The 23,513-nt window shown below is 41.1% G+C and overlaps 1 protein-coding gene across 8 annotated transcripts in view; it reads right to left on the reverse strand.

Annotated features, from left to right (window-relative positions):
- The window catches only part of KCNT2 (potassium sodium-activated channel subfamily T member 2), a 274,796-nt gene that overhangs the window by 29,099 nt on the left and 222,184 nt on the right, over window positions 1-23,513 (reverse strand). For 4 of the 8 annotated variants that reach the window (XM_077332706.1, XM_077332705.1, XM_077332704.1 and 1 more), the window contains 4 exons: window positions 21,043-21,177; window positions 15,023-15,134; window positions 8,168-8,275; window positions 3,094-3,195 (listed from right to left, as the gene is read on the reverse strand). In XM_077332706.1, coding sequence (XP_077188821.1) covers window positions 3,094-3,195; window positions 8,168-8,275; window positions 15,023-15,134; window positions 21,043-21,177 — 457 coding nt within the window. The remainder of the gene's footprint in view (window positions 1-3,093; window positions 3,196-8,167; window positions 8,276-15,022; window positions 15,135-21,042; window positions 21,178-23,513) is intronic. The other 4 variants (XM_077332711.1, XM_077332710.1, XM_077332709.1 and 1 more) reach the window with 1 other exon arrangement.

A 23,513-nucleotide genomic window follows, 5' to 3' on the forward strand; every position in this document is an offset into this window, starting at 1 on the left:
GACATTACTCCTAAGTTATAGGCAAATATCAGATTGACTGATATTGATTACATTAGTACAGCAAGGCCCTTTCTGGTCATATGTAGTTGGATTCCTAGACATAGCCTGGGAAATGTCGGAAAACTAATGTATATATAATATTTGATGACAGGAACTGTAACCTTGAAACTGTAACTCTGTGGCAAGGGCTAAAAGAACCTCTTGGATATTTGGAGTGTTGTAATGTTATGGATCATGACTTGTCAACAGATTCTAAATAAATTAATTCAAGAGTTTTAGAAGTATTTGATTGTGAGCAGTGGCTTAGGCCGCTAAACTCCAAAGAAGCATCTATATTAGCAGTTGTAATGTAGAGCCAATTCTGGTGGGCATTTGGGAAAGGATAGCAACAAATGTACATCCCTAGTATACACAGTATTAGAGGAGACAGGGTGCATGAATGAAATCACTGAACAGAGAAGATAGTGAATACTCAAATGTGTTGTTTTAATCAATGGGAATAAGGAGCTAGAAAAACCTTAATAAACTCCATTTGCAAATGACTACTTTAGAATTAAATTTATATTGGTTCAAAGAAATTTCATCATTTACAATAGTAGGGGATTTATTGAAATGATTAGTTAAAGGCGGCTAGGCAAAAGAATAAGATGTCAGTGCTGCACAGCATATAACAAATACTGGAAATGTTAGCTGGTGAGAATAATTATTGAAATAATGCTCTGCAGCCTTAGATATTTTTAATTAATAAATAACTGCACCATGTTTGGGAAGAGATAGAAGATTTAAATGACCCGTTTGCAATAGTTTCCCAAAAAGAGCTGCTGTTATTGGATTTAAATGCCGCTAAAAGATGGTCCCATTTCGCCTGATAATAAGAGCGCTTCTTAGTGTTTGTAAGATTCGTATTGTCTTTTTTGGAGTGTGCAGTTTTCTAACAAAGTGAGGTCTTTGAACAGACGGGCTTCATGGAATGACTTCCTCAGAGCAACCTTTGTGACTATGCCCTTGTGAATCAAATTATCCTGACACTATTCAACATATCTTACTGGATTCTCCCTTGTTTATTGCCCAGTGAAGGCATATTATACCTTTTATGCCGAAATGGAGAAACCATTCAAAAGACCTGGTCTGCCAATTTTTATTGAGTGGTAAGGATGCCGATTTCACTTTTATTATGGTTAAATTTCTGTCTTCAGTTTTTAAATTCAAAGTGACATGTATTCTGACTATCTCTGCTTATCTTGCTAATCTGCTTTATACCAATAAAAGTATTGTGTGATAAATAATTGTGATTATAAACAATTGTGATTCATATTCCTCAAATCATAGTTTTATAGCATCTTGAGCTAGGTGACTGAATGAGATTGTGAATGGATTCCTGGATGAAGTGGATTCTTTGGATCATTTCCAAACTAGTTTCTGGCCTTCTTGTTGTTGTTATTATTATTATTTAAATTTATTACCCACAATTTCCGAGACCACCTCTTAGTGGGTTACAATTGTCTATGCTAAAAGCCCCAATAAAATCCCATTAAAACAATCCAAGGACACAAAAACATACAACAACAAACTCAACAACATGGTGGGACTAAAACAGCCTGGTGAATGGACCGAGGGAGTAAAACTTCCTCTCCTGGACAGCTCAGTGGCTTTCAGTACCATTGATTATAGTGTCCCTCTGTTTCTGGGCATAATACAAGGTGCTGGTCTAACCTTTAACACCCTATAAGGCTTGGAATTGGCATCCCTGAAAGACTACCTTATTAGAGATTACAAGCATCTTGGAGCAGGTTCCTTCCCTCCTTAAGTTACTTGAAGAAAATCACACATCAGTGAGTTCTATAAAACTGAGAACAATCTCATGTTATCATAACTTTGATGTAACCATTCTAGGTGGAGCTCCCCTTTGGCCTATTATGCACGGCCGCTGAAACGGCGGCATGGAGAACGAGGAGGAGGAAGAAGTGAAGCAAACCTATTACGCACAGGATGAACGGCGGCAAAACCCAGAGTATCCGATTATGCACGCGGATACTCCGGAGCCATTTCTGGTTGCGCCCTTGTCCCAGGAAGCTCCACTTTCTTCCACATCTCGCTAACGTGGCTTTTTCGGCGGCATACATTGACTCTGCTCCCGGTTGCCGCCCGCGGTGTGCATAATTGGTGATTTTAGCCGCCACCATTCCACCCCAAATGTGGACTTTCCACTCCGTGCATAATGGGCCTTAAAGACAACTTTTGAATATCTACCCACATGCAACTTATCTTCTCCTCAACCACTTCTTTTGGCAATCACTTCAGTCAGGAAGGAGGGCTAACCATCTGTCTATTCCGGAACTTTTTCCATGATCACTTCACCGCACAAAAGCAAGCACTTGCTAGGAATTGAGGCAGTTTGCTTTTGGAAGGGTCATAAAACTATTTTATTATTAATTAGAGCTTCTGAAAGCTTCTAAATGGCAGGTGAAAGGGAAGGTGGCATGGCATAGCCTGATCTTGTCAGATCTTGGGAGCTCAGCAGGGTCAGTACAAGGAAGACTTTGTGAGGAAGGAAATGGCAAACCATCTCTCTTTCTCATTTGCCTTGAAAGCCCCTTGCTGAGGTGGCCATAAGTCAGCTGCAACCTGACAGCACTTACCTAAGTCAATGGCCAGAGCTGATGTAACATTGTTTTATTGTTTCACTGACTAGTTTGAACTCTTTTAGTGTTCTTCCTTTTTACACTGTGTCTTCTCAAAAAAGGTCCTTTTAAATATCAAGTAAATTAGATGGCTGACAGCCAGATGTTTCCAACCTTGCATGCACACCATCCCAACTACATGAGCTCTTTATCTGTGTTCACATCATTGTAATACTTATTACCACTTCAGGCCTCTTTGTGTCCTCAGGGGTCAGCCTAGTAGCTGGAAACAGGGAATGTCACAGGTCACAATTGTAGGGCTTATGAAGAAGGTCATCATGTCCCCCTCTTGAATGCTGTTTGGCTGCAGTTTGTAGCAATTTATGAGCACCCAGGCTTGAAATGTATGTAAAGAGAACAGCTAGGTAAGAATGCAAATATTTGTTCCAATAAACTTAGCCCGTCACAGTACCTGATACAGCAGGGTGTCCAGCATGCTGATACTGAAAACTCTGCCAGCAGCAAAAGGCAATCGAAACATGAATGCCAAATTGGAGCCCTTCTCTCGTTCTTTCTATTTAACATGGGGGAGGGAGGAGAGAGAAAAAGAATTAAGTAAATTGGAACATTCATCAGAAACATTCTACCAAGGTAAATTCCTTCTTATGCTGCTGCTGATCCATTTGCATTAATTTTCTACTTCAGTACAATTTTCAGAGTACTTACCATTTTTGTGCCCCAATAATCAGGTTATTTCAAGTTCAAAAACACCTCCCATCTTGCAGCAAGACCAATAAATGTCTTCCTTCAATACTTTTTCAACCTCCCTACATTCAGCCTTTTCCTGTCTACTGAATACCCTTGTCCTCTGTACCTTGGCAGAGGATTCTGGGATATCTCTAACAGCACACACAGTTTCATATAGTTTGTGTGTGCTGCCAACCAAGCCTGCAGGGACTCACCATATGATGTCTTTATGCCCTCAAACACTCAACACATGCCTGCTAATACACATTGCATGAAAACAACAATCGTGGTAGGTAAGTTGTCTTTTAAGAAAGCTTTTCTGTCACTAATCATAATTCTCATTCAGGAAGGAATCTTGGAAGGACAGACCAAAATGTATTTAATATTGTATTAGGAAAACATTCACATTTCACTTAAATTGTTCTTGTATATCTGTGACAAAACTAATCTTGCTTTTAAACTTGGTGAATACTCAGTGCAATGCAGAAGAAGCAAACTACGTAATTAGGTAATTTTCTATTTTAATTTGTTACCTATCCAGCACATTTTTGACCTGTCCATCTTACAAGGAACTAGTGAAGGTATACATAGTTCTCCCTTCTCTGGAGTAGCTTCACAACAACTCTGTGATGTAAGCTAGGCTGAGAGAAAGGTTACCTAACAAGCTACACAGCAGAATGAGGATCTGATCATCTCCCCAACTCTACTTCAACACTCTGATCAAGACCTCACACCACCTCTCATCAGCCTTCTCAATTGGCTGTGTGTTAGTTGAGTTTAAGTATGTGAGAGACTGGAGCACCAAGAGGCTTACAAGTATAAAATAGTTTTATTACAAAGAGAACAACATTGTATAGAAAGAGGAGAGCAAGCAAGACCTATCTGTCTAATTGTTGTGTTGTCTTCATTATGTTTATTCAGTTCTTGAGACAAGCAGGGAAAAAGTGAACTCAAGGAGCAGGAAGTCTCCTATTGAGCAATCAGGACACTGGAGGAAATTATTTGAACATTAAGAAATTCCTATTCTAACGATGCAAAATACACATTTCTTCTGATGCCCCCTGTAGGATAGTCTTCTTATCCCTTTGAATCATGCACATGACAGATCATGAATGTTCCAACATTGTGATCAGTATTTTAGAGTCTTGAATGTCTTCCTGCCATACTGCTCATTTCCCAATGATCTTTTGAGATACCATCATTATGAAAGAAGGCTGAGACATAGTCAACTTGTCCAAGATCATCCTAAGAAATAATGGTTGAGGAAGAAGCCCAAATTTCAGCCAAAGTCTCCCATATCCAAGTGCAGTACTATAGGGTTTTCCCATTTCTGGAGAGTCAACATTTCATTTATTTATTTATTTAAACAATGAGTGAAACCATTTAAAAATAATCTGTCATAAGCTTTTTTCATATAGTTAAAAACATTGGCACTAATTACAGAATTATCATAGGACTATCAGTACTATCTCATCAACATCTGTTTTATGAATGATGAAACATGGCCATGGACGTTAAACTCTGGCCCTGAGATTTGTGACAACTAGATACTTTTTGAATGGCCGCAGTAATTGGTCTCATGTATTTTTAATTGATCATTCAAGTTGCACAAGGGATAGAGATGCAATTTACTCCTTGGCACAAAGAAAACCACCATGACAGCTTTAATTATTTGGAACCAGATCATTCTGTCCTCCTACATATTTCACAGCAGGAGCCTCTGCAAGCAAAAAGATGGCAGGAAATAAGCGTGTGCTGAAAAGGGAGGAAAGGACTTCCTTAACATAGAAGAAGACAGCCTAGCTGTACACAGTTTATGATCAATTCAGCTCTGGAAGCCGATTATTAGATGTTGCAGATGAACGTTCGGGAATGGAAATCTGCCCCCGTGTCCTGTGTGTGAATTTTCCTGTGGCATCTGATAGTAAAAAGGATGCTGAGCTTGGGATATTGATCTAACACCATGTGGTAGCTTTTATATTCCACTGTAGGTTAACTTTATATCCTTAATAAGTCTCTGGCTTGTCACAGCATGTCCCATTTGCTTTCCCAACCAGTGCCAAGCTGATTGGGCAAAGAGTGTGACAACCTAGAGAATGATGTGATGTATCTCTGCCACCAATCACTAGTTAGTTTTGTCAGGGCTCCTGTCCACATTCCACCAGCTGACCATACCAGGCACAGACCAGTTATTTCCTTTTCTGAAAGTGGGAATTCCATCTGGCTTCAGGAACGATTATATGCTCAAGACATGACTATTCCAGCAAGATGGAAACATGGTAGTGGATCCAACAAGCCTGTTTGGATGAACAGAGAACTTCAGGAGCAGCTAAGGAAAGAAAAGGAAATGTTCAAGAAAAAGAGAGAAGGACTGACCTATAAAGAAGAGTATCTGCAGGTTACTAGGCACTATAGATCAGCCGTCAGAGAGGGCAAAGCTGGGAACGAGCTGAGGCTGGCCAGGGAAGCCCACTCTAACAAAAAAAGCTTCTTCAGATATGTGAGAAGCAAATGTAAGGCAAATGAGGCAATAGGCCTGCTGTTGCGTGAAGATGGAAAGACTTTGATAGAGGACAGAGAGAAAGCAGAAAGGCTCAGTATTTATTTTGCCCCTGTGTTTCCCCAGAAGAATATGGTCACATGTAGGGATGGTGGTAGGCAAGGTATAGTGTCTGGGTGGTGGGTTGACATGGACAGAGAAGTTGTTGAGAGGCACCTGGCTGCACTGTTCAGTTCCCTGGGCCAGATAGTGTGCACCTAAGAGAGCTCAAATACCTTTGTGGAGAGCTTGTAGAACCTTTGCCTATCACCTTTAGGCGTTCTTGGAGGACTGGAGAGGTGCCAGAAGACTGGAGGACAGTGAATGTTATCCCAATCTTCATAAAAGGGAGGAGAGAGGAGTTCTACATTTGCGTCACAAAAATGAGAAGTATGCATTCTGGATGGGAGATACACTTCTGGGTAGCAGTGTGTGTGAGCAAGATCTGTAAGCTAAATAAGAGCAGACAGTGTGATGCGGTGGTAAAGAAGACAAATGCAGTTTTGGATAGTATCAACAAAGGCATCACATCAGAATCACAAGATGTCATAAACCTGCTGTATACTGCATTGGTCAGACCCCACCTGGAGTACTGTGTGCAGTTATGGCAGCCTCACTTCAAAAATACATGGACAAAATTGAGAGGGTTCAGAAGAGAGCGATGAGGATGATCCAGGGCCTGGGAACCTGTTGTTTTAGGCTAATCCTGTACTGAGAAGGGGATTGGATTAGATGGCCTATATGGCCCCGTATGATTCTATGATTCATAGTCTGAGAACAGAGATTTTTAGTAGATGATGCATCAACATTTCAATCAACAAGTTGATTAATCAACACATTGATTGAATCAAAAATGGATTAAACAGTATTTCTGGGATCATGCCCTGCAATTAGATAGAGCACAGATACAGAAATTTGCAGTTATTCTGTTTGTTTCTGTATATTCTGTTTAAATGTTTTCAACCAGCAGATTATTTTAGATCCCTTGAGATTTCAAAATATCAGAAAATCTTTACCCTGACATGTTTTAGTGCTCTACCTTCTCTTGAAAAGCAGAGACCATCATGTCCTGCTCCTCAAAAACTTTGTCCATGTCATACAGGGTAATATTCTGCTGCATTTCCCATTCTGATGTCTGAATGATGTCTGAAATCAGTACACTGATCCCAATCTGTCAACCTTACCAGGAAGATCACAACTTCATGTCTCCCTCCTCCAGGAGATAATTAATAAAGCTGCCAAATTCTGTCTACAAGCATTTGGGATACACAAGCGACTGATTGTGACCAAATAACTTTGCCTGCCTGTCAGAGGAGAGTATTATCTTGTGTGTATCCCCTCTTAATCTCCGCTCATTGTTTGGTGCTTGTTGCACTGCATGTGTTCTATTTTCTATTATTGCTGACTCTGTGAAGCTAAATTTGCATTGAAATAAAATCTAACTTGAATCTGAAAATACATATATAGAGATGATAGGTAGAATATATTAACGAAAAAGCTGCAGTTTCAAGAACCAACTGTGGGTTATTGTGGGTTTTAAAAAAAGGAAATGGGTTGCTTCTTGCTATTTGTGTTCACTTGATTACTAGGTAGAATGGTAGTCTCTTTCATCAGCTCATTCTTATGCCCTCTCCCCAAGTGTCTTCTCTAAAATTAGCTCATACATTTTATTCATTTCCTTTCCCATCATTTTTTGGGTTGGTTGTAGGCAGAAAACAATTGGGGGGGGGATTTGTTTTTCTTTTTAGAAAGAATGCATAGAATCCAATAGAACACTTGGCATAATAACAAATGACTCGCATATCGCTATCCCCTTGATTTCATGGTCTTTTGACCTTACCAATTACAATTTTCTTCTTCTTCTCTTCACCTGGCTGCATAGACCTGCCAACTTAAGATATGATGAATGAAATGAGCTCCTCAACCATTATTTAAACAATCAATTACTAGATGGTACTATATGAATTTTAATTTTTTTTAAAAGTTTTTAACAAGCAGTTAGCTCCGGCCAGAGGGATGACTCCTACAATCAGTCAGCAGAAGCCCCGAACTCCTCTAGTTAGAGCAATCCATCCTGAAGTCGTCCTTTTCTACTAGCACAGGCTGATGGGAAAAGAGGGTGATTTTACCCTGCTCCCTCTTCCTCCTGGAAATGGGAAAGATCTGAAATCTTTGTGTCTGTGCAATCCAACCCACACACTATAAATCAAAAGAAAAAGCTATCAGCATTCCCAAATCCTAACAGAGAATTCCTACGAACCTTTGAAGATGCCTCTTCTTGGATTTGTCCATTGCTCCAATCAGCCCTGCTGGTCAGTGGCTCTCTCAGGCAGAAAGATGATTGGCCCTCTGCCTGCTCCCCAAGATCCTTTTAATGGAAATTCCGGGAAAATACTCACTATACTCCCCTTCTTGTAAATAGCAAAGGCACACACCCCTCTTCACAGCAAAGCTCCCCAATTACACAGCAACAAGAGAAAACTAAGGAAAGCAGTTGTGATTGTGTACAACAGCCTTTCTCAACTTTTTTATTGCTGAGAAACTCCTGAAACATTCTACAGGCTTTGAGAAACCCCAGAAGTGGTATGATCATGAACCATATGGTTGGGAAGCATAACTGTGCACATGCCCACTTGTACCCCCACCCCTTCCTGCCCCCTCTAGGCCCATCCTTGGACATTTGAGAGGAGAGGTCTACATGGCCATATATGGTCATATCACCCAATAAATATTTAACAATTTTTAAAAAGATATAAAATTAATTAACTCCCACCCATTTGGGGAACCCTTCCAGGGCTGTGAGGAAACCCCAGGGTTGCACAAACACTGGTTGAGAAAGCCTGGTGTACATAGTACCGTTCAGTTCAAGCTGTATGTTTGCCACCAGATCCAACACTGTGTTCATGGAATTTGCAAGCACAGGTTTGATGGCAAAGGGAGAAGTTTCTGTTGGCCTTACACCACACTTTGGTATCTGTTCACATATTCTGGTGATCCAGAAACATGCATGATTTTGTGTATCAGTTTAGAGTGCAGGGATAGCATCTGGGAAACCCAGATTTGAATCCCTCCTCTTCTGTGGGAGCTTGCTTGGGCTGGCCAGTTCCCTGCCCTCAGCTTCCCCTAATCCACAGGGTTGTTGTGAGGTTAAACTGGAGAAGAGTAACATGTTGGAAGCCACCCTGAGTCCTCACTGGGGAAAAAAGTGGAATACAAATGAAGAAGAAGAGAAAGAAGAAGAGTTGGTTCTTATATGCCACTTTTCTATACAGGAGTCTCAAAGTGGCTTACATTCACCTTCCCTTTCCTCTCCCCACAACAGACACCCTGTGAGGTAGGTGAGGCTGAGAGAGCCCTGATATTACTACTCGGTCAGAACAGCTTTATCAGTGTTATAGTGAGCCCAAGGTCACCTAACTGGTTGCATGTGGAGGAGCGCAGAATCAAACCCAGCTCAGCAGATTAGAAGTCAGCACTCCTAACCACTACACCAAGATGGCTCTTGTTGATCAAACAATCAATCATACTGAAAGCAGGAGTGAAGCTTCCGAAACAAACAGGGAACAGAAGGCAGTAACTTCAGTGAAAACTCAATAACGAATGCATGCTTAGCCGGTCAATTTTTCAACCCTTTAATTGAAATTTTATCTAGTTATTAGGAGGCTTCCTTGAGTTTTAATTTTTGTGCATGTGAGGAAATCAGGAAGAATTGAGTTTGACTTTGACCATATGGCTGCCATATTTGCCATCGTCCCGTTTTTTTCTCTATATATACTGAGCAAAAGGCTCTTGCTTGGTCGGATGCCAACTGTAATTGCTTAGCTATTTCCAAAGTGGAAAAAACAAGGGAAGTTGCAGCTGGAGCAGCAGATGGAGATCTGTTGTGACTCAGGGATTTCTTGCCTCAGAAGCCCATTAAGCCATGAAGTCAATTTTCCATGTATGTTTGCAGGCTTTCGCTGCAGGCAACTGCTTTGCTTTTGAAGTCCCTTTGTATAAAGGGGGAGAGCATTGCAAGGAATCAACGATCAGCCGCACACGTGACTGCAGAAGACAATTTCATTGCACATTTTAAAACGCGTTTCATTTTGCACAAGGGAGCTCTGTGGAGTTTAATGAACGATGGCTCCACCAGCAAAAAGGGACCAGAGTGGCTGGTAAAAATGAAATGAATGAAACAGAGTAGGAACCGCAGCTCTCTTTTCCCACATAAAAAGAAACTTGTCTCTTTGAGCTATTTTTTACCTACTGGTTGATTATGTGGAATAAGAGATTAGATGAGAAGTCAATTAACTGACACTTCTACTGTCCCCTCCCCTTAGGTACACTTCCAAGGATCCCATTCTGTGGAAGGAAGAAGCTGCCATTTATGGAAGAATTCTTTCATGAGTGTAAGATTCTTAGGCCCACAAAAGGCTCCTCTTTGCAACTAACTCATTGGCAAGGCAGTGAGTCGATGAGATGAAAAACACACCTGGAGTTCTGAAGTGGGTCCTCCAGTTGTATTTTCTAGACTTGAGAATAGCCCTAATTATGCCTGCTTTGACCTTGATTAGTACTAACTTTCCCATGGTGTATCAGAGCAGGCCCAAACAACTCCAGGCACGTGTGTCAATAGTGAAACAAGTGAGCATTTTGCTTGGCACGCAAGCTCAGGTCTCTACCCAAGTGACCAAGGCACTGGGGCCAGCAATGTGAAAGATACCAACAGGGCATGGTGGAATACCAGTGTGGTGTAGTGGCCTCTAATATAGAGAACCAGGTTTGATTCCCCACTCCTCCTCCATATGCAGCCAGTTATGGTCCTCTCAGAGCTCTCCCAGCCCTACTTGCCTCACAGAGTGTCTGTTGTGGGGAGAGGAAGGGAAGGCAATTGGCTCTTAGTTCTGCATAGCCACCAGACAAGTCCAATGGGTATCCTTGAGATGCTGACAAATCCCAGGGTCTTTGCTTGCTCCTGGTATGCTTGGCTCAGTGCAAACTGTACTTCTATCTCACTTTGTTTTCCAGCATACCTAGACGGGTTAAGGGGGGGAGGGCATGTGGGCCAAAAAGGTTGCCTGCTCAGCCTCCAGGGCATTTTCACATTACGGCAAAATCAAACACAAATTGGATTTTAAGATTATGCACAACAGGGAATTCTCAACATTAACAGATGCAAGGAAGTGCTTCTGAAAACAGTGTGAGCCTGTGGTGTAGAGATTAAAGAGTTGGCCTAGGATTTGGGAGATCCAAGTTTGAATTCCCACTTTGCCATGGAAGCTTGCTGGATGAACGTGGGCAAGAACTTGGGCAAGTCACACACTCTTAGCCTAGCCTGCCTCACAGAGTTGTAAGGAGAAAATAGAGGATTCCATTAGGGAGAGAGTTGGGATATAAATTAAGTAAATAAACATTATTTACCCTTAAGATGTGTTAAATGAGCACCTAAAAGTACACACATAGTTGCTGTGGCATGCTACTTGGTGAGGTCCTGCCAGGGACATCAAAGCCCACCCTTGAAGAAATGGAAAAGTATGCCAACAGCACCAGGGTATATAAAGAAGCTGCTAGAAAGATCTGGGCTGAATTTGCATGGAGCTTTTATTCCAATCCCAGGTTGATTTAGTCCCTGCTGACTCCACTGAATGCGATTTTCCATTCCCCGCAATATCATAGACTGGATATAACCCTCAATATTTGAAAAATCGGCACGAGAAAGCATGCACAGCTCTCTGCTGGTTCCAAGCTTGCTACTGAGCCTCTGTTGTAGAGAAACCCTGAATGGCCAAGGCTTCTGTTCAAAGGCTTCCTCCTCCCTGGCTGCAAGCTTGCCTTAAAGGGGAAGCACTAACTTATCTCGGTAGAGATTTGCCTCTTGGTTTTTTTCTCCCTCCTCTGCTGTCTCCAATCCTCTTCCCCCCTTCAAGAAAAGAAAGAGCCTCCTGCTGTGCTTGGCTCCCCACCCCTTCTGAGCTTCCCTAACCACATGCAGAACACTCTTCTGTTTCAATGGGAGGGGGGAATAGAGGAAGAACCGAGTTCAAAATAATCTGAATTCAGCAGGATCCACAACAGAATAAACAAAGTTAGTGCAGAATCAGCCCTGGAGACAGCCAGAGGACAACAAGCAAGCCGGGCAGACTTCCTGAGTTTGGCCAGTGCAAGGCAATATTCTCTAGGTTGACTTGTTCCAAGCCTCAACCATAGGCCTGATGGAACAGCTTTGTTTCTAAGCAACTTTTCTAAGTCTCACAGGGCCCTAATTTCACCAGGTAGAACATTCCAATGGTCCAGAGCCAAAACCAATTTGACATCTTTGAGGCTAGCCTTGAGCAAATTCTGCTCAGTGGATCTTAGTCACATTTGGAGGACATAGAGGAGCAGGTGGGGAAAGGCTGACTGACTCTTCTAGCATAGCTCATTTTGCCAGCTCAAAATTTCCTTCCCTTTGGTTGCTTTTTCTCCTATGTGGAAAAAGTTGCAGGCAATCACATAGAAGGAAAGCAGAAGACAGAAGGTGAAATGGGAACTGAGCAATAGCTGGAATGGAGCAAAACTAATTGCGCTAGCCACATACTGATTAAGTCTTTGCTTAAAGTCAAAGCTGGAAACATCCCCAGTCTGAGTTTGTTTTTTAAAAAGTGGGACAAAGCCCCTTAGATTGGGTCTAATGTAAAGATTTGCCTGCAGTCATTTTCTGTACCATATTTTTACAATGCTGGCTTGTGGTATCAAGATATTTTAGTATGGTTTGAAAATGGCACACGCGAAAAGTTTTAATGCTCAGTTGCTGTCATCTCGCACTCTAAAGAATTTACAGGGTTGATTCCCTGAAATGCTTTCTCCCAGCAAACACTTGTTTGCCTCTATCCCTTCCTGTCCTCCTAGCTCTTCTACAACAGCCAAGAATAGACACATGGTTTCTGGCCTGGATATGGTTCCTATGTTTAGGATAAAGAAAAACTGGCAGATGAGTACTGAATGCCATTGGTTGCAAATACATTTTAAAGAGAGAGAACACACTGTGGAAGTAGGTCCCCCCAAGAGCATTATGATCTGCAGATACAAAATTTGCTGGTGATCCCTGGACCCAGAAAAATTTGCCTGACCTCAACCAGTCAGGGCCTTCTCAGGTCTAGCTCCTGCCTGGAGGAATGAGCTACCAATTGAGATCTGGGCCCTGATGGAACTACTGGAATTCCGCAGAGCCTGTAAAATGGTGTTCTTCTGCCAGGCCTATAGTTGAGGCCTGGATAAAACCAAGATAAAAATATGGGCCTCCCTCTTCCTTTCCCATATCAACATCCCAGTTATACTGGCTATTCCCTGCATAGAAAGACCTTCCCGACATAATCTTAGAATAGGCCACTGGAGTTATGAAGAAATAGATCACTGATGTATAATTTTAAAGTATAAGATTTTTAAGATGTTTTATCATATTTTATGCTGTATTAGCAATATACTGTGCCCTGCCCTGAGCCCGCTTGCAGGAAGGGCTGGGCTATAAATTAAAGTGTAAGAATAAGAATAAGAAATCAATAATATATCAACTCAGATATATATATCTGAGTAGGGCTGTAGTGTCATGATTAGACTGTCAGACGAGACTTGGGAGCCCAGACTTCAAATCTCTACTCTGCCATGGTTGCCCTTGCTCCAGTCACATGCTTTCAGCCTACTCTACTTCAACGAGTTGTTGTAGCAAGGAAATGGGGGAAGGGACAACCCATGAAGCAACCTTGCTCTTGGGGGAAAAGCAACATAATAATGCAATGGACAGATACAAATTTATACTTCATGTGAAATGAATGAATTATATGGTACATAAAATTAAGAATGAATGGATAGACTCTGTGTTCGCATCAATTTTTTCCCTTTGCCATTAGATATTTGCTTAAAAGACCAGAGTTTCTACTTCAGATTTACTCTGAAACACAATACATTTCCTTCAGCAATTAAATTATTAGGCTGTGGTTGTAAATTGGTTGCTTATGGTTTGCTACCCATTTTGGAAAATCAGCTCCTCCGTCAAAACCAGACTGGTTCAGCTTGCTCACATGCACAAATATCGTGGTGGTGGTGGTGGTGGAGGTGGAGGAAGGTGCAGTCAAGCCACCCCTGGCCTATGGTAACCCACCCTGCAGGGTTTTCAAGGCAAGAGAAGAACAGGCAGAAGTGTTTGGTGATTGGCTGAACAAACATACACAGGAATACATGAACTCTGTCAAGCTTGCAGGGTGACTTGTTCCACTTCAAAACACACAGCAGAAATTCCAACCAACAGATGAGGACTGCGGTTTTTAAACTATGCTTCTGGGAGTGTTACTTGGCAATGCAATGACAGAGAAACTTTCTGGAAAGACAGAAAGCTCCCAGTCTACCACACCAAGGTGCAGCTGCAGAAAAACAATTCAGATGTATTCTCTGTTTGCGTAGATCTGTCACGCAGTCCAACAAACTCGACTGTCAAGAAACTGCTCCCTGAAGTCTTCCCACCCTTTCTGTGGTTTCCACAGTCAATGTTCAGGTGTGACTAAGTTAACAAATTGATGTGGCAAAGGTTCCTGGGCACTTAGGACATGTACCTAAAAATGGATCCAAAATGAGTTTGCTTCCAAACAAAGCCATTAAAAACCTTCATATTTCTCTGAATTTGAAATAGACAAGTTCTGGGATCTTTTTCTAATGCATAAAAACTTGCCAAATTGTTAATAGTTATGTAACATCTCATGGATTCAGAAGGCAGAAAAGATAGTTTTGGGAGACAGTTTGACAACTACTGTTGCATCAGTAACTTACATGCAATAGTATTTAATATCTGGCAATATTTTATAGTCAACATAGGATTTTTTATCTGACTCCCTGAAATACTGATGAATATTTGACAATTTGAATATTTGACAATATTTGACAATGACTTCAAAACAAGTCACAGGTCTAAAAAGCATTCTGATTTCTAAATAAAAACAATGCCAATTTAAATTTCAAATTCAAAATTTCTAATGGAAACATTTCGTGGTGGAAAGTAGGCATGTCATTCTGAATGCTTGTAAACATTTCTTTCCACTGTATTCGAAAAGCACTGAAGTGGAAAAACAGAACAGTAATCCAACTACAGAAAATATTATCTTACCTTCTCCAGTTTTGACAATGCAAGTGAATAGCAATCTTTGGCCCTGAACTGCATGAATCTCATGTTAGCTGGATGAGTTAATTCGGTGATGATGCTTAAACTGGAGAACAACCTATTTAAAGAAGAAGAAGATAGTACAGATATCTCCAGTAAGACTAGAGAAAACATGGTTAACATATACAGAATCTTACATGTAAGTCCAAACCCATAATCGTTACAAGGAAAGGGCATCTTTTAGTAGAGGCAAACATCTTTATAATAAAACAAATGTCCAACAGAGATTGAGAGGTAAACTAGCATATTAATTCCCAAAGAGTCAGGTGTAGAACATTTTAATATAAGGAACATACTGGAGAATAATTACTGGCACTATGGCTGACGTCTTACTCTTGTACAGAGAACAGGCCTATGGAAGAAGAAAAAACCCCCCAGAGAAAAGCGACATATAGATTTGAATACGGTGGACTACAGAGGAACACATGTTTTTCACTGTGTATAATTATAACTGTGTAGATACTTTCCACTCATGATTTTAAAAGGAATGATATTTGCGTATGTTTAAGAAGGGTTCCATTCCAAAATACTAGGGGGGAGGGCATTACAATTTTAGAAATATTAGTTATGAATAAGGTTGCTAACTCCAGGTTGGGAAATACCTGGTGATTTGAGGGCTGTGTGTGTTTAAGGAGAGTGGGGCTTGGGGAGGGAAGGGACTTCGTTTGGGTGTAACACTTTCCAAAGTGTCCATTTTCTCCAGGTGAACTGATTTCTGTTGCCTGGAAATCAGTTGTAATCCCAGAGGATCTCTACCCACCACCTGGAGAATGGCAGCCCTTGTTATGGAGCTATACAATTTTTTTTTTTTATTACTATCTTGAAATTGAAGATCAGCAGAATAAAAACCTCTCAATGTTCAATTGTTTGGGAGAGAACAAGTGGCAGGTGAACCATACCTATACCCTTTTGAACGCACTGACTTTGGAGTTACACCCTTCTAAATCCGGCCCTTCAATTCCTGGCAAATAGATGGGGAAGAAATGGAGATAGTGACAGATTTTATTTTTCTGGGCTCCAAGATCACTGCCGATAGGGACTGCAGCAAAGAAATTAAAAGAAATTAAAAGATGCTTGCTCCTGGGGAGGAAAGCTATGGCAAATCTAGACAGCATCCTAAAAAGCAGAGACATCACCCTGCCAACAAAAGTGCGTCTAGTCAAGGTTATCGTCTTCGCAGTTGCAATGTATGGCTGTGAGTTGGACCATAAGGAAGGCCGAGCATCAAAGAATTGAGGCTTTTGAACTCTGATGCTGGAGAAGACTATTGCGTGTCCCTTGGACTGCAAGGCGAACAAACCAGTCAGTCCTAGAGGAGATCAGCCCTGACGGCTCCTTAGAAGGCCAGATCCTGAAGATGAAACTCAAATACTTTGGCCACCTCATGAGAAGGAAGGACTCCCTGGAGAAGAGCCTACTGCTGGGAGCGATCGAGGGCAAAAGAAGAAGGAGACGACAGAGAATGAGGTGGCTGGATGGAGTCACTGAAGCAGTAGGTGCAAACTTAAATGGACTCCAGGGAATGGTAGAGGACAGGAAGGCCTGGAGGATCGTTGTCCATGGGGTCGCGATGGGTTGGACACGACTTCGCACGTAACAACAACAACAACAACAACAACAACAACAAAATCCATTGACTTCAGCGAGAAGGGTGTAACTTAGGGCAGCACTGTCAACAGCCACTTGAAATAACTGCGAGAAAGAGGTAAATAATTTATAAAAAGAACATGTGAGGTCTTGCACAGCATGCCGGTATTAAAATATGTCTTCTGTTTGCAGAAAGTAGACCTTTGCAGGGCCAGCATGAGCTTGTCTTCACAGAATCCTACTTTGGCATCATCAGTGGAGCTTCTTGCCAGGAAAGTTTTCTGAGGATCACACTGTTAAACTGTTAAATATATTTTCGCAGTCACATAGACACTAACTACGGGCCAATCTGGGTTATTTTCCTTGCTATACTCTAGAAAAGATGAAGATGCCCTGGGAACCAGCAAGTTCATTTTGCAATTCTAAGGCCGGTTCTCCTCTCTGCAAGCCCACTAACTTCAACCAGTACTAGGCACAGGATTGCACTGTTTGGAGTGTCAGATCAGGCTTAACGGGTTTCCTATTTCTAACCCTTGGTCCTCTGGAACCCGGCCTCTGACATACCACTACACCCTGTCTGGATTTCCATGTCCCTGGGTGGCCTGTACTGATAACTAGCAATGCTGGTACAAGTTCTGCCGTTCTCAACTCAAAATACAAACTTTGGTACCTCAAGAATATTTGCCTTCAGCATCAGACATACAATCCTAGGGCTTCACTATATCAGAGAGTTTGTGGGTGTTTTATACTTATTATTATATTAATGTATATGCCACCCTCCTAATATGGCATTCTGATACCAACTAGCCCTTGTTTAAGATGACCGAAGTTGGGAGCCTCTGTCATTTGTGTCACAGAGGCCGTAGTACATTTTGAGCCTGCACTTTCTCACCAGAGCTCAGGTGAAGGCGCTCCCCCTCCTTCATTTTATCCCTATAACAACCTTGCTAGGTAGGTTAGAGTGACTGTCTAAAAATGTCACCTCAAGCAGAGTTATACCATTCTAAGTCCATTGAAGTCAATGGTATAAGAAGGACATAACTGTGTTTAGGAGGGCAATTCCAGTGGGTTTCCTTGATGAGTGGGAAACAGAACCAGGCTCTATTTCACCTCTTTCCCCACTACACCACAACAGCTGTGATGCTATTGTCATACAATGGATGTGATTGTTCAGCATTCCAGAAAGCAAGGGATCTCCTTGTACTCTGATTCTCAAACTACACTTTCTGATAAGCCATCAATGCTTATGGAGGGATCAGTGAAGGAAGCTCAAGCCACACTGTCCTTAAGCACAACTTTGCTTGACAATTACATGTTCCAAAATAAATGCAATAGTATTAATTCAGTTTAGGTTACATTTTCATTCATCTCTGTTGAATCCAATGAGAACGCAGCTTTTGCCTAAGGAATAGTTTCTTGGTGTGGTAGACATAAGACTGATTTAATAAGCAAACTGGTTTGATTGACAAAAGAGAGAATCTTTTTTCATATTTTGCTCTGTGATGACTATTAAAGATTGTTCTCACTGCAGCTTCTGTGCTTTTTCTTTTTTATGTTATTTTACATGACAACACAACGAGAAAAATGCTGATATTTTTTCAAAAGGAATTACAGTTGATTTCATTCACTAAGTCACTTGCTACAAAGTCTCTTTTTAGTTTATCGTTTGTTTAACAAACAATATTCTGTTTGAATTTCTTAATATAACTAATAGTTCAATCTTGAGGAAATGCTGCCATCTAGTGACTACATCCTATAGTTTAAACTAAACAAGATTGAGCTAATTGTAACCAGTTTATTATGAAATGTAATCAAACCAGACTATGTGCTTCTGTTATTTCTCATTTTGACTCATCATACATTTTATTTGACCCCTGTAAGCAATTTTACTTAGGATTTTTCCTCTACTCTTTTAAAATGGTGTGTTCTTCTTAGAAGATGTAAAAGTTTTTACAAAGAAAAAAAATAGTGTCGTAAATAAAAATGAATGGCCAGGAGGTGAAGTAATTATGGGTCCAATAACAGAAGTACTAGGATGTGTTTTCCTCACTATTAATCTCCGGGACACATATGACAAGATGTCTGTAAGAAAAATTATGTCTCCAACAGTAGAAAGATGTGTTGTCCATTCCATTTGCAGCAGGACTAGAAAGTAGCAAATGTTACACTGATCGTTAAAAATAGCTCCACAGAGAATATGAAAAATTACAGGTCAGTTAGCCTAATGTCTGCTCTAGGTAAATTAGTAGGCGCTATTATTAAACATAGAATTACTAAGCACATTGGGAAACAAGATCTGTTGAAGGAATATCAGCATGGATTCTGCAAAGGTAACTCCTGCCTCACCAAACATTTGTAATTTTGTGAGCAGCTTAACATATCCTGGATAAGATGATCTGTTAGATGTTATACACTTGGATTTCCAAAGGCTTTTTACAAGCTACCTCACCAAAGACGCCTGAGTGAGTTTAGCAGTCAAGGAATATGAGGATGGGTCCTCCTATGTTTAAACAACAGGCAACAGACAGCAGGAATAAATGGGCAGTTCTTAAATAGGAGGAAAGTGAGCCATGGATCCCTCAAGGATATTGATACTGATACCAGGTTAAGGATTGATACCGACATCTGTATTGATATTGACACCAGTGTTCTTTAATTTGTTCAGAAATTATTTGGAAATGGGGGCGAGCATTGCCGTAGCCAAGTTTGTAGATGATACAAAATTATTCAGGATGGTGAGCTACAGCAGGCTCTGCCTGAACTGGGTGAGTAGGCAACAAAGTGGCAAATTAAGTTTACCAAGGGCAAGTATAGGGCGATGGATGCTGGGCCAACAACATTAAATTTGTGCTAATTGTTATAATGAATATGTTGATGGAAATGCCAAGTCAATGTGTTCCTGTAGTAAAAAATGAAGACGCTAGAAATATAATGGCCAATATCGTACTGGCCCAGCAAAGATCTAGAGAGTGACCTCATTTGGAATCCTGTGCACAGTTTTGGTTGCTGTATCTCAAAAAGGCTATTGCAGGGCTGTGAAAAAGCAACGAAGGTGCTCAAGGGGTTACAGCCCCTTTCCTAGGAGGAAAGGCACCCTAAAACTTGACACAATTCTTTGGAATCCCATGGAAATCAATCCAGAAATTCCAGGAAAATATTGTTTGCTACCTAAACCCCCCAAAACTTGAGCATATCTTTGTTTATACCAGAAAAAATGGCAATTTATTATAATGTGTATTTAATCGCTGGAACTCAATAGCATCAAGGAGGCATATGTGGGTTTGGGAGGGAAGCAGTAAGCATAATCTTTTACTTCTTTATATTCCTTTTCTTTAGGTCCTTCTGCATATGCAAACTTTGTAAGGCCAATTTTCCATCTTGTGAATTGGCATAGAGAAGTCTACAGCACATCATTACCAGAGTAGAAACCCAGAGTTGTGATGAGATCTTCACTATTGGCAGGATGGCCATTCGCTAAATGGTAAATTACCACTTGGTGAATTGTTATATGCGGCTGCCCAAATGCAAATGGCCCTGCTCAAGGCATGGCTTACAGCAGGGATAGTCAACCTATAGTCCTCCAGATGTCCATGGACTACAATTCCCATGAGCCCCTGCCAGCATTTGCTGGCAGGGGCTCATGGGGATTGTAGTCCATGAACATCTGGAGGACCACAGGTTGACTACCCCTGGCTTACAGCATCCAAAAAGGAAATCTATGGCCAACAGGAAAATATCAGGTATAAAGCCACCCCCCCAATACCCAAACGTAGCAAATTTATACAGGAAGAAGAGCCCAAACATACAGGATTGGAAGCACATTCAGTCGGGCTGATTTTCACAGATTCCCTTCCATCAGTGGCAGAACCCCAACTCCCTCCCCCCATGCGGCAGTGGGAGGAAGGAGGTAGGAAAGTTGTGCTTGTGTAGATGGAAATCCTTTCGGTGGAAATTTTAGGCGAAGCCATACTCCTTCTCCAAACCAGAGTTTTATAGGAGTTGTTGCAATGAATTGCAGAAACATATTGGGTATGTCTTGTTAAAAGTTTAAGGTTTATACCACTCTATATATTCCCACCTCAGGTGTACCTTATCTAAATGCTCAGGTTATTCTGATTGTGAAATTCCTTGTGTTATAACTGCTGGCATTTATTTTTGATATTTTTATCTTGATATTTGCACACACACACACACACACACACACACACACACATATATATATCACTCGGCATTTTTATAGATGCATTCTTATGAACAAGTAATTACCAAAGAAAATTAGTGTACATTCCATCCTAATATTTCCATCATGGTAGTAGAATCTTAATATGCCCATTTTAACAAAGGCAGTTCAAGAATACCATAGCTGTACAACCACTTACCTAAAGAGGGTCTGTACATTTACGATGGTCTTCGCATCCGCCATGTAGTCTTCTTCTGCACTCATGGTGCTTTCCTTATCCACCACCACCACATTGGCAGCAAAGGTCACGCCACACCTTAGCAAATCATCTAGACTTTCGTCCAGAGAGCAAAAGGATAATATTTTTAAAAATGCATTACTCACTTTTAAGTAGAATTGTACTGTAAGAACATAGGAAGAGCCCTGCAGGATCAGCCCAATAGTCCATCTAGCCCACCCATCCTATCTCTCACAATGGCCAACCAGTTCATCTGGATGGCCAACAACAGCGCACAGAGGCCGAGGCCTTCCCTTGATGGAGCCTCCAGGCTTTGGGATTCAGAGTTTTAATGCCTGAATGTAGAGGTTCTCTGGAGTCACCACTGATAGACTTATCCTCCATGAATTTATCGAATCCTTTTAAAAAGCTGTTTGTTTCTATGGCCACTGTAGGAGCCAACTTGGTGTAGTGGTTAAAAGTGGCGGCTTCTAATCTGACAAGTTGAGGTTGATTCCCCACCCCTCCACATGCAGCCAGCTGGGTGACCCTGGGCTCATCATAGCCCTGTTAGAAACTGTTCTCACAGAACAGGCTCTCTCAGAGGTCTCTCAGCCTTACCTACCTTACAGTGTGTCTGATGTGGGGAGAAGAAGGAAAGGCAATTGTAAACTGCATTAAGACTCCTTCGGGCAGTGAAAAGCATGGTATAAAAGCCAACTCTACTTCTTCAGGCTAACTCCTGACCACATATAGTATGTGGCTGATTGAAAAACAAACAAGTGATGGTTCCTAAGCTGAGGTATGCTGACAGAGTACATTATTGTGAACTGCAGGATTCAGCTTAAGCTGCAACTGTACATGCCAAACGTTGAGCTCTTCTGACTGTAGAAGTGGCTGACTATAGCCAGTCTACAGAACAGTCACAATGAAATTACAATACGAAAAAGGAAGAAAGGTTCAAAACATACTCAGAGAAAAACAGAACCTTTCCAAGGCAATTGGTACAATACATTTTATATATCAATAATTTTTTAAGGACCAACCAAAACGGTTTCTAGATATACTCCGTTTTCACAATTTTTCTTCAGTGGTTGATTCCTTATACTCTTATCAACCAATTTTTATATATAGATAGGCCACCGGCTCTGTAAAGTATTGTGGGGAATGTTTTTTGACTGACATTCCCCACAATACTTTACAGAGCCGGTGGCCTATCTATATATAAAAATTGGTTGATAAGAGTATAAGGAATCAACCACTGAAGAAAAATTGTGAAAACGGAGTATATCTAGAAACCGTTTTGGTTGGTCCTTAACAAATTATTGATATATAAAATTTATTGTACCAGTTGCCTTGGAAAGGTTCTGTTTTTCTCTGTATAAGTCTATGGAACAGGCCAGCTAGAAATCAATGTCTGCATCTGTAGTTTTTTTCTGTTTTTTTTTCTAATGGCTACCAAAGATCATGGGATTCAGCTCCTAAATAGCTAATGGGAACCCAGCACTGGCTCCCAGTTAACCAGTTTATGAAAACTGGGATTTCACTTGAGGACTACATATTCTCTTATGACCTCTTCCTTTAAACAATTACCTAGCACCTAAGTTAAGCAGGAGTTGCCTTAACACAGACCTAGAATTCATTTCAAAATACAATTTCATATTTTGATTAAATTTCATCAGCTAATCTCTGATCTGGCATACTATTTAACCATTAAAGGGAAAAGTTGCTGGAAAAAAGAAGAGTTGGGTTTAATACAGTGCTTTTCATTAACCAAAGGAGTCTCAAAGTGGCCTTCCCTTCCTCTCCTCAAACAGACACCCTGTGAGGTAGGTGGGGCCGAGAGAGCTCTGACAAAACTGGCCTGCAAAAACAGCTCTAAAGAACTATGGTTAGCCAAAGCTCACCCAGCTGGCTACACGTTGAGGAGTGGGAAATCAAATTCAATGCTCCAGATAAGAGGCTGCCACTCTTAACCACAACTAGCTCAGGCAACAAATACAGGCAAAAAGTACCCAAACAGGGTCCAATTCCTGAGGCACCCAAAGAGAGTGCCCCATCCAAGCTCCAGTATTTCCTAAGACCAGATAATCTTTTTTTTAAATAAACCTCAAACCCCCACCCTTCCAGAGCCTGGAAAATACAAAAAGGGGGAATCCTCATGGGTTTTAATGGCACACTGATACCAAATCTGAAAAAAACAAACTATGGGTGAGTCGGACAAATCAGATTCAGCCTGAAGTGATTCAGAGTGAATCCGAAACAGTCTAAACTTTTATTCTTGTACATCCCTAACCACTATACTTCTCAAGATTGTAACTAAATTTGTTAAAAGGAAGCCAAGTATTATGCCAATTTCCTTTGCATTTTTTGACGTGATTAATGCCAACACCACTGAAGCAATAAAGGACAATTTAGATGTGAATAAATGCAGTTTATTGTATCTGATAGCC

Source organism: Paroedura picta, chromosome 4, assembly GCF_049243985.1.
Source record: "Paroedura picta isolate Pp20150507F chromosome 4, Ppicta_v3.0, whole genome shotgun sequence".
Lineage (NCBI taxonomy): Eukaryota > Metazoa > Chordata > Lepidosauria > Squamata > Gekkonidae > Paroedura > Paroedura picta.